The 14,152-nt window shown below is 47.4% G+C and overlaps 1 protein-coding gene across 2 annotated transcripts in view; it reads right to left on the reverse strand.

The window, feature by feature from the left end:
- LOC148508762 (adhesion G protein-coupled receptor L3-like) overlaps positions 1-14,152 on the reverse strand; it is a 568,558-nt gene that overhangs the window by 114,034 nt on the left and 440,372 nt on the right. For both annotated transcript variants that reach the window (XM_088444099.1, XM_088444100.1), the window contains exon 4: positions 3,424-3,533. In XM_088444099.1, the coding sequence (XP_088300225.1) occupies positions 3,424-3,533 (110 nt within the window). The remainder of the gene's footprint in view (positions 1-3,423; positions 3,534-14,152) is intronic.

A 14,152-nucleotide genomic window follows, 5' to 3' on the forward strand; every position in this document is an offset into this window, starting at 1 on the left:
GGGCATCTGAAGGAGAATGCCCAGTTTACACCAGTGTTTGCACCACCAATTCAAACAACATCGATTGCACGTGCCAAAGAAGTGAGGGAGGAGTATATGGCCTATTTCAACGGACCAGGTGCGGTGCCATGGCAGGAGGACTGTCTGAGATAACTGACTATAGTGGACATTTGGGATTATTCTAAAATGTTTTGTTTAAAAAAGGTTTTGGTGTATGAACTGTGTCTCTACTTACCAAAATCTCCTCTTCTGCCTCCTGCCGCCTCTTCTCCCTCTCGCTCGGCCACAAGGTTACAGACTGGCGTTGTGGCTCCTGATCACTGATGAAGGACTGTTTTGAAGGTAGCATCCAAAACAAACTTTTTGGTGTACTTTTAGCAACTCCTCCAATGCTGCCAATTTTTGGGACTTAGGGCCTGATTCAGACCCACTCGCGAGCGGCTGTCCGCTCGCAAGTGGGTCGATGTTATGGACTGAGCATGCGCACGACGGAGGGAGCTCCGTCGTGCGCATGCGCCAGACGCGACGAGCGAAGGAAAGTCCTTCGCTCGTTGTGTCCGATCAAAGGGGGCGTGCTGTCAATGTTGATTGACAGCACGTCCCCTTTGGTAGGCGTGCCGGGGGCGTGCCTCCCTGACGGGGGCGTTCCCACGGGAACGCCTCCCGTCAGAAGCTGGCCCACTGACATCACTAGTGATGTCAGTGGGAGTGATTTTGGCTCTGATAGAGCCAAAATCACTCCGGAGCTTGCAGTTGAAAACCTCAACCGCAGGCTCCGGCTCGCAATTTCGATGATCGCGATGGTCACGACCATCGCGGCCATCAAAATGCACGCTCGTATAGCCTGTGGGTGGTGACCCACAGCTATACGAGCGTCCAGGAGGACGCTCCATTTTCATGGAGCCCGGCCCTCATTCAGAGCGTGCGCTCTGCTCAAAGCGTACGGCTCTGAATGAGGGCCTTATTGTGGTATTGTCTACAACTTATCCGCCACAGACATTCTTTGGACTTTAGGATCTCCTGGAATCCAGTGACAAATTCTCGCTCGCTATCCATAGACATTCCTAGGAAGGAGAAAAATATGGACATATACTGTTTTAGCAATAATTGTAAATAGTTTAGTGAGTTTTAATGTTTATTTTAAAATTTTTTGGTAAAGTTTAAGTGTTTGTTCATGTTATGGTGTTTCAATATATTTTATTTTACATGTGTATTATTATGTTTGTTATTTGTTTTAATTTGTTTTTTACAGGGTTTTATTATGTTTGTTATGTTGATTTAATATGTTTTTTTACAGGATTTTAATATGTTTGTTATGGTATTTTAATATGTTTTTTTACAGGATTGTAATATGTTTGCTATGGTATTTTAATTAGCTTTTTTTTTTACATAATTGCAATATGTTTGCTATGGTATTTTATTTTTTTATAGGATGTTATTATATTTGTTTATGGTGTTGTAATATATTTGTTTATGGTGTTGTAATATATTTGTTTACCATTTTTTTATATGTTTGTGGTGTTTTCATATTTTCTAGGTATTTAATAGGTGGGCCGTGACATTTGGTGGGTAGGTGGGTGGCTCACATTGGGGGACAGGGTGTATAAGGCATGACCCAGCCACCACATGCCTTATATAAGCGTGCGGTGGCTGGGTCATGCATTTATAGGGGGACAATGGGTGGCTCACATTGGTGGGCAGTGGGTAGATCACAATGGGGGACAGGGTGTATAAGGCATGACCCAGCCACCACATGCCTCATATAAGCGTGCGGTGGCTGGGTCATGCATTTCTAGGGGGACAGTGGGTGGCTTACAGTGGTGGGCAGTGGGTAGGTGGATGGCTCAAATTGGGGGACAGGGTGCATAATGCATGACCCAGCCACCGCACACCTCATATAAGCATGCGGTGGCTGGGTCATGCATTTATAGTGGAAAAGTGGGTGGCTCACATTGGTGGGCAGCAGTAGTGCATCAATGCAGCAGCAATATACTTACCAAAAAAATTAAGTCCAGACTTAGGTGTGCAGGCTCTCAAATCGTGTCCTTCCTTCTTCAAATCACAATGCTGCACAAAAATGGCGATTGGGCATGTACAGGGATCTGCCAGTCATCTTATGCGATGTACGATGAATTGTGCGATGCATCGTAAGTTAAAAAATACTCACGATCAGCACCACATCGTGTCCCAGATTGGCAAATCTGCCCTACAGCATGGCAGATCTGAGAATGCGATGTACGACCAGCGGGGACGTGCACCGGCATCGTGATAGTGAGTGAAAACTCACGATTTGCCCATATTTTACACTATTTGTCGTCACGATTCGTCGGAATCAGGCAAATCATCAAGTGTGTAGGCACCTTTACATTCTCAAAAACCTTAACCTAAAAGGGCCCTAAACTAAAACAAAATCTGTCTAACCAATAGTCTTAAATCATCCTCTAGTTATGTCTTCCCTAAAATACCTAAAAAATATGCTGAAAACTGACAAATAGGAAGTGGAGGAAAAACACTGCCATTTTCAACTTTAGAATATTCCAAATTTGACGGTTTTATGTTTCCAAACCAAAGTTCAGCTCAGTACAGTACATTAAATAAATTTTGATTGCCATGTTGGTGCGCTCCGACTCCAAAAAAGCATTAAACACTATGCCCCCCTTTCAGTAAATTATAATGGCGGAATACTGTTTATTCAATTCAGCCTTAATATAAGGGCGCTGGATATTGTTTCAGAAATAAAAAGACTCGAAAATGTCAGAAACCTATTTAAATGACAATTTGAAACAATTCGCAACTGTACAAATTATACAACAATCCCACAGTAATAATGCATTCATATGTTCATTAATAGCCTGGAAATAATAGGTATAAAACTTCAACAACAATATAAATATGCTATATGTTAAAATGGGATACAGTCAAAATGCCGACGTCTGGGAGGCCGTCTGTCTAAATCCCGGTGTCGAAATACTGACGCGACACTAAACGCAGGAGTTGAAATCCCGATGCCCGTCTAAATCCCGATGCCAAAATCTAGATGGATGGCTTCCCGAATGAAGGTAAGCTGAGCAGTGTTAGCGCTTAGCCGCAGGGAGGGGTTAGGTTTAGGGCCCCCAGGTGGACTCAGGGTTGGGCACCACCCTGGAAGGGTAAGGTTTAGGGTGCAGGAAGGGGGGGTTAGATTTAGGCACCCTCGGGGGGGAGGTTAGGGTTAGGCACCACCGTGGGGAGGTTAGGGTTAGGCACCACTTAAGAATGGTTAGGGTTAGAGGGGGAAGAGGGGAGGGTTAGGGTACTTACCAGCCCAGTCGGGATTTCGAGTGTTTGGACTTGCAGCATCGGGATTTAGTCAGACAGCTTCCCGTCCGTCTGCATTTCATACCCAAACCGTTAAAATATATTTGGAAGAATGGCTATACATACTGTAAGGGACACACTCATACTGGACTTCTAGATATTTGTAGGTTCCTGGGCATGGGTCAGGAAACACATCCGGTCCAGCTACAACAGCACACTGTGTCCGGTTATTGCATCTGAAATAGAAAATATTGTTTGAAAACCTCATTATGTACCATAATAAAGCAATATATGAGCACTATGTTTTAAGTGGTACTGCTGCCATGAATACACTTTTTTGGTCTTAGAACTCTATTTATAACTTTTCCAGTGACACTAAGCTCTTCACCTATAGAGTTAATTTGATGCCCCAACACAGACTGTCTGGCCCTAATGGAAGGTATCATTTATGTGAAAGAACACTGGCATTGAGGGGGTTAATCATTCCCCTCACATTGTGACATCAGTGGGTAGCAGGAGGGCTTTAGGACCCAGGGGACTCCAACAGATTGAGTGAGTAGCTAGAAGAGCCCTGAGAGGAAAAAGCAGCCTGACCTGTGAACTGAGGAGGCGGAGCCTGTTAGGAGGGAAAACAGAGCTGTGAGGAGAGCTGGGCTGACAGGAGCAGGCACGGAGCTTTTCAGGCTCCAGTGTGAGCTGCAAGAATCAGCGAAGAGCAGAGGCTGCAGGGGATGCTGAGTGCTCATCCCCAATTGTCAGCCCACTAGTTTGTTCCTCACTGAGGAGTGATCCAGTCAACCCTGCACACAAGGGAAAGGACTTTCAGTAACTAGGCAGCCAGTATAAGCTAGCTGCAGTATTCAGCCTACCCACTGTAAGGAAGTGAAAACTGAACTCATACTCACTACCCTAATCTACAGGGAGATCTGCATAACCTGCTGCACTAATTCTATAGGGAGATTGGCATAACTGACTATCCTAATGCTACAAGGAGATTTGCATAACTTGCTATCCTAATGCTACAGGGAAAACAGCAATAATTGCCATCACATACTTTGAGAACTGTGTTGTCTGCTACCAATACTAGCAGGGAGGACTGCTATATATGTTTCACAGTTAGCTAAAAGTACTGTCTTCAAGAGCTATCTGAATATGTAATGCATGTAATGTGATCCAGAGATTGTAGTTGCATTTGTGAATTCTGTTTTACTCTGAAATGCAGTTATAGCCAACAGTAATTCCAATACTGTATGCTGATTTGCATAACTGACCTTTTATTCACCAAAGTATCGTGAAACAGTGTTCCAGTTAAATAAAATTCATAGTCACTGTCCAAACGAGTAGTGACTTTGCTGGGGGGTTCTCTGGGGGGTCCTTGTCTCTCTGCACACCGACTAAGGTATTCCAGGAGTGGAACATGGTCCAAAAGCTGACGGAAGGTCGGGACCAATTACAAGTACAGAAGGAAGTAGGTACAACATACACACCGCTCACCAATGCTCACCCCTTAGGCTGCTATTACATTAACGCTGAAGAAACAAGAGATTTACACATTTACCGGCCCATAAACTTTTATGGGGATGATGAAATCAAGCTATTTAAATGTCTGGGATAAAAAACTGCATGTGGGCAAATGCACAGTGGCTCCAGGCACCAGCAACTCTGTTGGGTGCTCCAAACGCTCCTGCCGAGCTATAAGTCTGAATCACAGCTGAGCGGTGCTCCGTGCTCTTCTTTCTGCATTGAGCATTCCTCCACGCTGCTTTGTACCTGCATCCACTGGGCATGCTGCGCACTCTGACAGGGGCGTAACTAGCAGCGGGCTGCTCCTCTTTGCTGGAATTATCCTCTCACCCTGGCACTGATGTCAGTCGACCCTGGTCACACAGATTGAGCGTCAGGTCAGACAAATAGAAGAAGAGAACATGGCGACTCTTTCCCTGCTGCTGAGGGGAAGCCTGAGCCTGGTGCTGCATCTGAGAGCCTGGGTCACATTGCCTGTGAAGAGCCTGAGCGGTTAGTCTTGTGTGGTCACATCTGAGCTCTGACGCCACATTTCAAAAAGGGGCACTACTGTGGCATAATGTGTATAAGGGTCACTACTATGGAATAATGTGTATAAGGGGCACTACTGTGTGGCATAACGTGAATTGTGGACACTACTGTGTAGTGTAATATGAATAGGTGGCACTATTGAGTGGGGGGGGCGCAGTAGTGGATTTACCACTATGCTACCAAAGTGGCCCCTTAGGGCCGAGCGGGTCCCAGGGGGCAACGCAGTGCAGCCGTTGCAGAGCACCAGGACCCATGACAATGAAGGGACCAGCAGCTGGGCAGTACTAATAATGAGTCAAACTGACTCATTATTACAGTATGCAAAAACAGAGGGTGAAGAGAAAGACTCCTTTGCGGGGCACACCCCAAATGTCATAATCACAGAAATGGAATATTTATAAATTAAAACATACCTTTTACTAAATAATAAATAAAAAGGTGGTTACTAAATATGGGCTTGTAACCTTAGATATGAAGAAAAAAATGTATATACAAAAACATATATGATACAACATTACCGAAAAAAGTACAAGACAGGAAATGTATGATCTCAGATAGTATTATCATATGCTCCTGTATATAAGCATATAAGTTTGCCTATGCCCACCATTCTGTATATATGAAAAATCTAAGCAGGTGTTCTCAGGAAGAGAACAAACACTGTATTCCTATACTCAACACAAATATATATGAAATATTATAATTCTATGTGCAGAAGAAAACAGTTACAAGGTTGAGTATTTGAACGCATCTTCTTCCTATCAGTGTTATTTACCCAATAGGTGGAACCCCTTTTTTTCTTGAAGTGCTGCTATATATCAATCTACTTAGTCCATCAGAGCGCAGTAGATCCCACTTAGAATATATGTTTTTGTATATACATTTTTTTCTTCAAACCTAAGGTTATAAGCCCATATTTAGTGAATACCTTTTTTATTTATTATTTAATAAAAGGTATGTTTTACTTTATTAATATTCTATTTCTGTGATTATGACATTTGGGGTGTGCCCCGCAAAGGAGACTTTCTCTTTACCCTCTGCTTTTGCATACTACTATACACTCTAGGGAGCACCCCCATTTTTCCTTCAACTACAAATTATCCCTATTACATTACCTTTTGGACTGATACTTACTCCTATGCAATTGTTCCCCCTCTCCCCCTTTCCATTTTCCATTCATAATTACAGTACTCTGTGGTCGTACTCGAGGAGGTGATCTGGCTGGAGGAGAGGAGGGGTCCCCTTCCCTTCCTATCCTCTCTTATCTGTCACTAGACTGCCTGAGACCCAGGACCTCATTCAGAGTCGGTTGTTGCGGCCGCTCAGTTGTACGCCACCGATGTTCGCTAAACTGCGCATGAGTAAAATGCACGTGCGCAAACTAGCTATTATGACCAGAAATTGCTCTCTCCTTGAACACAGCCAGGTCATTAGTTTGAGTGACAGGATGAGGCATTTGTGGGTGGTAACAGGGGAAGGTGTTTGTGAACGGGGGAGTGGAGATCCGAATGCAGGCATGCCTGACTATGCAAACGGCATTTTATGGGAGTGCATAATTAACTAAGTAGTGTCACGGCACATGTGACATGGGAGGTTTTTACACTGACTTGATCGTAGTGCTTAAGAGAGGGTATGGTCAACCTTAAGCTCTACGACCAGCTCCGATGGTCTCGATGAATCCTTATATGCCCGGAGATGACATGTATTGCGAATGAGAAGGGGGCGTGTTTTTAGTCTTACAGCCGCATCCTCCCCTCACTTGTTCAGCTAACGATCCCATCTTAACGACGCAACTTGCGAGCGCTTCATTTGCATATCCGGCCCCTTTTACCTTTACGACCGAGCGGCCGCAGCGACTAACTCTGAATGAGGTCCCCAGTCCCCGCCCCCTCCTCTATGTCAATTCTACAGTCGCCCTCCTATCTCTGCCCGATGCCCGAGACTGCACTCCTTTCCCCGAGTACCCACCCCTTCCTTTCCAGTCTAGCATCTTCTTAAGTTCTTCCCTCTGCCTTGGAGCCCATCCGCGATCACACAGATCCTTGGATAAGTAAGTGTCAGTGTCATCAAGGGGGATGTATGCAATGGGGAGGGGTGTATTTGTTTTTGGTGTTTTCTTGTGGGGAGGGAAGTTTGGAGTGTGTTTTATTACTGTCTCTGGCAGTGGGTGTATTAATTTTTTTGTGTGTAAGGGGTGTAGTCTCCGTCACGGGCCCCCTCCTCTCAGGCCGGCGGCTGGCAGCGCACTTATAGACTCTGGGCACTAGAGTGTGCCCAGAGTCTATAGTGCATGAGAAGGTCACCGGGAAAATGGCCATGGCTGCCATTTTCCCTGTACTGTGCATGCGCAAAACGACGGGAAAATGGCCGTGGCGGACATTTTCCAGCAGTTTTTACAGCGCTGACAGCGGCGCCGATGTGGAACTCTGGAGAGGTAAGTATAATATGGGTGCTGAGTGTGCAGTGTGGGCCCCGTGTGCACCGCACATCCTGCACCCATTATAAATACGCCCCTGTTCATACTGTGTTATCTGTTTTGTAACTTACAGTATATGTGCACCAATGATATTCTTTGCATTATATGGTGACACTCTGAATTATATGGAGCTCACTGCAATGCTCTCTGCATTATATGGCGCTCTCTGTATTACTAAGCTGTCGCTGTGATGATCTACACATTATATGGCGCTCACTGCTACACTCTCTGCATTATATGGTGCTTACTGCGATGCTCTCTACATTATATGGTGCTCATCTCAACACTCTCTGCAATATATGGTGCTCACCTCAACAGTCTCTGCATTATTTGGAACTACTGATACCCTATGTGTTGCGATTGTCGCAATGGTTGCTTCTTTGGCCAGGTTGCAGTAGCTGAAGCTTACCGCAGCTTGGCCGGGTCCTGGCAGCTGCGAGGTCAGGAAATCTGCATCCACTGACGCACACCCTGGCCTCATACCTCCTGAAGAATTTGGGAGAGGCCATAGGGTTAGCATGCATCTCTGAATCAGGCCCATGGTCCACTGCCTGAGGAAGCATATAGTGCTCTCCACTCTTAATTAAACATTTTTAGTCTGAGCCAAGATAGCGGTTAGGCATCACCTTGACAACCTTGACTGAATTTCCATGTCACTCTAATAATGGTGAGAGACTACCTGATAGTGCTCATAGGTTAGACTCTAATGGCCAGAGAAGACATAAAGGTGACTGGACAGTACACAGTTCAGTCAACCAGCCCATCATTCCACCTATTTCTGGATGCAAGTCCAGGGAAAAGTGCAATTCCTATAAAAACAGTTGGGGGCCCATTTATCAATGATCGCTTTTGCAATGCAATCAGGGCATGCCAGTAACGCCCATGATCGCATTGCAAAAAGTGATCCTATCGGCTGGATGTGTCATCCGAGACATGCAGGGACACGTGCACCGAAAGTAGTCCATCCCTGCTATATCTCCAGAGAACTGCCGGCCAATGCAGCAGGTGCTGAGCATGCCGTGGGCTGCACATGTACATCCGCCATAGCCAGGGAGGATTCCGGCAAATCCCTCCGCAGGCTAATAGTGCGCTGTGTAGGCCAAAGGCTACAGCGGCTAACACCATGTTCGGATGGCATTAGCTGCGGGGGCCACTATCTGTAATGCATCGCATTCTGAATATTGGTAAATTTGGCAGCATCGCATCCCCCATAGAACCATATAGACAGAGCCAGCGGTCCACTAGGCAAGCTCGGACAGCTTCCTAGGGGCGCCGGCCACCAGAGGGTGCCCGGCTCTCCGATCACCCCCCCCATTTGCCGGGTGCCCGCTGAGATTGTGTTACCTACCCTCCACCCCGCCTCCCGGTGTCAGCCGGAGGATGGAGCTCACTCCTGAGCTCTGTCTTTCGGGTCCCACAGTGCACTATGGGAGTGACGTCATGCTGTCACTCCCATAGTGCCAAGGAGTGGGCGCCAGGGACGGACGGCTGCAGGCACTGGAGCGGGGTTTAAGATGTTTTTTTTTTCTTATGTGTGTGTGTGTGGGCACACACTGCAGGAGGGCCTTACTACTGGGGGCACGCACTGTAGGGGCCTTACTACGGGGGATCTTACTAATGGGGACATGCAGTGCAGGGGGCCTTACTACAGGAGGCATGCACTGCAGGGGGCTTTACTACTGGGGGCATGCACAGCAGGGGGGCTTACTACTGGGGGCACGCACTGCAGGGGGCCTTACTACCGGGGGCATGCACTGCAGGGGGCTTTACTACTGGGGGCACGCACTGCAGGGGGTCTTACTACTGGGGGAATTACCTTTAGGGGCATTACTACAGGGGGCATTATTACTACTGGGGGCATTACTACAGGGGGTATTATTACTTCTGGGGGCACTGTGTAAGGGGCACCCCCTCTTCGTACTCATTTAAGGGGCATCACTACTGGGGGCACTACAAGGGCATTACAATTTGGGGCACTACAGGGGGCAATACTACTGGGGGCACTGCAGGGGGCACTACTACAGGGGGAATTACCTTTAGGGTCATTACTACAGGGGGCATTATTACTACTGGGGGCATTACTACAGGGGGTATTATTACTTCTGGGGGCACTGTGTAAGGGGCACCCCCTCTTCGTACTCATTTAACCCCTCAGGTGAAAATGACTTTGCACAGGTAGAATGGCGGATCAGTTTTGTGTTTTATTTATTTATATATGTACATTATTTTTTTTTTAACACAGAACTTATCCGCCACTCCACCTGTGCAAAGTAGTTTTCATGTGAGTGGCTAAATAATTACGGGGGGGGGGGCATGCAGAAGTTTTGCCTAGGGTGCCTAGATGTCTAGTACCTCAAATACACTTTGATAAATGGGCCCCTTGGTGTGTTAAGAGTTCCTAATGTCTTTTACCGCCTGTGTGGCTGCACTGCATATGTGGTCATACAATGAAGGACTTATTAAGGTGGAATCGCCTATAAATTTGGGGTCCATGTCTAAGTGGTTGGATTTGCACCTCAATGGGAGTAGATGTGGATATATTAAAAGAAGAATTTTCTCTGGAATTCCTGGTATCCTTTACGGGTATGGTTTATTTGGAGTTACCATGTGATTTGAGTGTCACTAGGGACATGCCTGAGGTGGTTTGGGAAGGTTTGGAAGGATATGTGGAACTTTTGCTGAGCCTCCCATTGGGGGGCCAGGTTTTGTACCCATGGGTGTGGTTCCTGAGAAGGAAGCAAGCCAATTTTGCCTTATCCAATACTTGACATACCGGGACGTGACTTTGAGGAATGCGGCCTCTGTAAAGTGCATTACCTGCATTTTGATGATACCTTGCATGAATGCACAGGGGGAGGGCATCCTTTTGGAAAATATTGATATTTATTCAGCATTCTACCATTTCCTGTTGCACCCTGACTCTTATGGGGTTTCAGATTCCTGATTGGTTTTACACAGGTGCTTTCCTATGTGGTGTTCCATCCCCAGTGCTTTACACTTTCCTGCATTGGTGCATCATAGCTGTATAGGGGAGCATGGAGTCGCCCATTATAAGAATGATTTCATTTTAATGGGCTCTTAACTTCTGTTGTTTCTGGGACCTCATATTTTCGGGATTGTCCTATTCCAGCATTTTGGTGTGCCAGTCAAGGCTGAGGGGCCCATTACTAAACTAACCTACCTTGGTATTGAGATTGAAACCATGGACTATTGTTGTTGCCTTCCAATTAAAAAGGTGCTAAAGTTACGGTCACAGGTTGAGTACTTCTATGTGTCACAGGGAGTAATATTGCAGCAGTTTTAGTCTCTTTGAGTGCGTCTCGACTTTGCTTACAGGGGTATTGTCATGGAAAGCATATATTGCAGGAAGCTGCAGTATGTCGGCCATCATTTACAGGGTCTGGCATTGCTGGGGACCTGGCTGACAGTGGGCAGCGAGTGTGCAGTCTCCAGCATCCGCTGCTGACAGCCATGGCACCGGCTTTTCACTTCCTTCTCCTGTGGAGTTCAGGCTTGGTGACAGGGGTGTACAAAGGGGACACTTGAACTGGGCCCTGAGATTCTGAGGGGCCCCACCCTTCAGGAATTTTGGGAGCACAGTTCATGTGTACCCCTTGCCTTACACAGCAGATGGCAGAGCAGGGCACCCGGCTAGATCCACCGAGGTCGGCGCAGGCAGAGTCAGGGGTAAATCCATCCACTACTGCAGCACAGAGTCAAGAGGATAGCAGCTGGCGCAGCGTGTGTGACCTCATGACGTCACGCCGCTGAATCAGAGAGCCACCAGGGGAGAGCAGTAAAACAGGCAGGTAAGTGTTATTCAGGGCCGAGCTGGGCTAGAGAATCATGGAGCAGGTAATGAGGATCTGCAGATGAAGGAAGGGGGGGTGACAGACACAGGGGGTGTTTGTGTCAGACACCGGGGAGAGGGGGGGTTGTGACAGACACATGGGCTGTGGAAGAGGGGGGTGACAGAGGGGCTGGCAAAGAGGGGGGTGACAGACAGGGGCTGGGGAAGAGGGGGGATGTGACTGACACAGGGCAGGGGAAGAGGGGGGAATGTAAAAAAACAGGGGCAGGGGAAGAGGGGGAGGTGTGACAGACAAAAGGGCTGGGGAAGAGGGGTATGTGTGACAGACACAAGGGTTGAGGAAGAGGGGGGACACGGGACTGGGGGAAATGAAGCTGAGGGACATAGGGGCTAGGGGAAAGATGAAAGACACAGCTGCAGAAAATTAAGCTGTTGAGATTGAAACCATGGACTGTTGTTGTTGCCTTCCAATTAATAAGGTGCTACTGCAGGGGGCCTTACTGAGGCTGGAGAATGGGATGGAACTGGAGTGACACAGGTGAGCAAGAGGCTGGAGAGCTGTGGGTTGAGGCTGGTGCAACACAGGCAAGGATAAAGCTGAGAAACACAGTTGGGGATGAGGCTTGAGAGACACAGAGGGTGATCCAAATGCCGACCTACATGTACCTACTAGGATGGGATGGGGGGACCCAAAAACATGAATGTACCGGGCCCCAAGATTTCTGTTGCCGGCCTTGGTGGCGGGATCTGGAAAACAGGCGGTCATGGCTCCCACAGGGACCGTCCTGTGCAAAATTTAATGGGGCAGATGCACCAAATGTGACGTCATGTTTGGCACAGATTTTGAACTTCTAGCCTATATAGGGTTTCTCTAAGCAGAATCCAGTGCCAGAGTATAGGCTCATACCTTGCTCCTGCCTACTTGATCTTGTCTATTCACTGTTTCTCATGCAGTAGGTTGATATTGCACAGGCACTGCCAGCACAACCTACACCGCCTCCCGTCGTCGATGCAAACTACAGGAGGTTCAGCCCCAATGAGGATTCCAAATCCCTCAAAATTTGAAGGGGCCCTAATAGTTGTTCTAAATCAATGCTCAATCTAGTTTGAGATCCAAGAAGCAAATTTTCCAACAAACAGGACAAAAGTGGCATACATTATTTCCCTGTTAAGTGGCCAAACCTTGGCATGAGTTTCTCCACTGTGGGAGAGGAAAGATCCTTTGGTCAACAAATGCACCAGACACATAACTTTGTCAGCATCAGCAATCTTCCAGATAAAGCATGGCACCCAATCCATAGTTTCAGTACACTGTGCAGTTCAGAACTCTTGGTTTAGGAGCTCGGGAAAGTGGCAACAAAGCTTTGGTTGCCACTTTCATTGCAAAGGCTTTCGGAATTAATTTAAAATGAATTAGCATCCAGAGATTTGCCACCATCCTTGGATGATTTGATATCCTTATGCTTATGGGTGAACCTCCACATAGGTAAAGTACTCAGGAATGGGAACATTCCCGTTGCTACAGCTTTTAGCTTGCACCTCGTTTCACAGCTCTGGTAGTCCCACTGGGAAATCTCACCTTCCTGGGAGGGGGGAACCAGATCATCTCTCTGTTTGCTCCAAGCATCTGGGAAACGTGAAGCCCTAACTGATCGTGGGGTGGTCAGGTTAGGTGCATTTAACAAACCCCCCCAAAAAATGGTCCGTCACAATTTTTGATCAATGTGACCCTAATATCAAAGTTGTCAGGGCTCAGCTGGGGATTGGCACTTTCTTACCGTCCCGCCGGCTTCCCCTGACATACCGGGCAGTCGGGCGGCTGGCGCGGTGGCGATGGAGGAGCTGAGCATTCTCCCCGCATGCAGGAGACTGTGGGTAGTCCGTTGCCAGGGATCGGAGTTCCTGACATGGGAGTCTCCACACCTCCAGCGACCTACCGTGCAACCGTGAGTTTACACCTCTGCTTGTGTGCCAAACGTTTCTAGTGATCTCTGTGCCTGAGTACACGACTACCAACATGCTTCCTATACCACTAGTGTCCTAACTTTAATATTGGGAAGTATTATGTAAGTGCCTTGTTCAAGGCATTTCCTCCCTGGGCCACTGTTATCTGTGTCTCCATTCCCACGGGGGTTGGGTACATGGTCAAAGGAACGCAACCTACTTACAGGGTGCAGCTAAGCCCAAATCCCACTTGGAGGGGTCACTGGCGAACACCACCCTGTGGTTTAGACTCCGCACCTTTGCCCGGGTCTTGCCAACACCAAAGATCTGTGGATGAGGAGAACATATATCCAGGCCCCTCGTCTCTGCTTCCTCCCGCAACTAAGACCCACAGTTTCCCATACTTCTGCTACAGACGTGACAGTTTGTTCAGGCCCAATGGAGGCTGCGGGGTCCCAAGAAGAATGCCTTCCTCAGAACTTCCCCACCTCTCGGGCTAAGGTGGCATATGAGATCTCTCTGTTAACCGGAGCTGCATTAGATTGGGTCTCCTCTCTATGGCAATGGGC

Source organism: Taudactylus pleione, unplaced genomic scaffold, assembly GCF_031769625.1.
Source record: "Taudactylus pleione unplaced genomic scaffold, aTauple2 ptg000347l, whole genome shotgun sequence".
Taxonomy (NCBI): domain Eukaryota; kingdom Metazoa; phylum Chordata; class Amphibia; order Anura; family Myobatrachidae; genus Taudactylus; species Taudactylus pleione.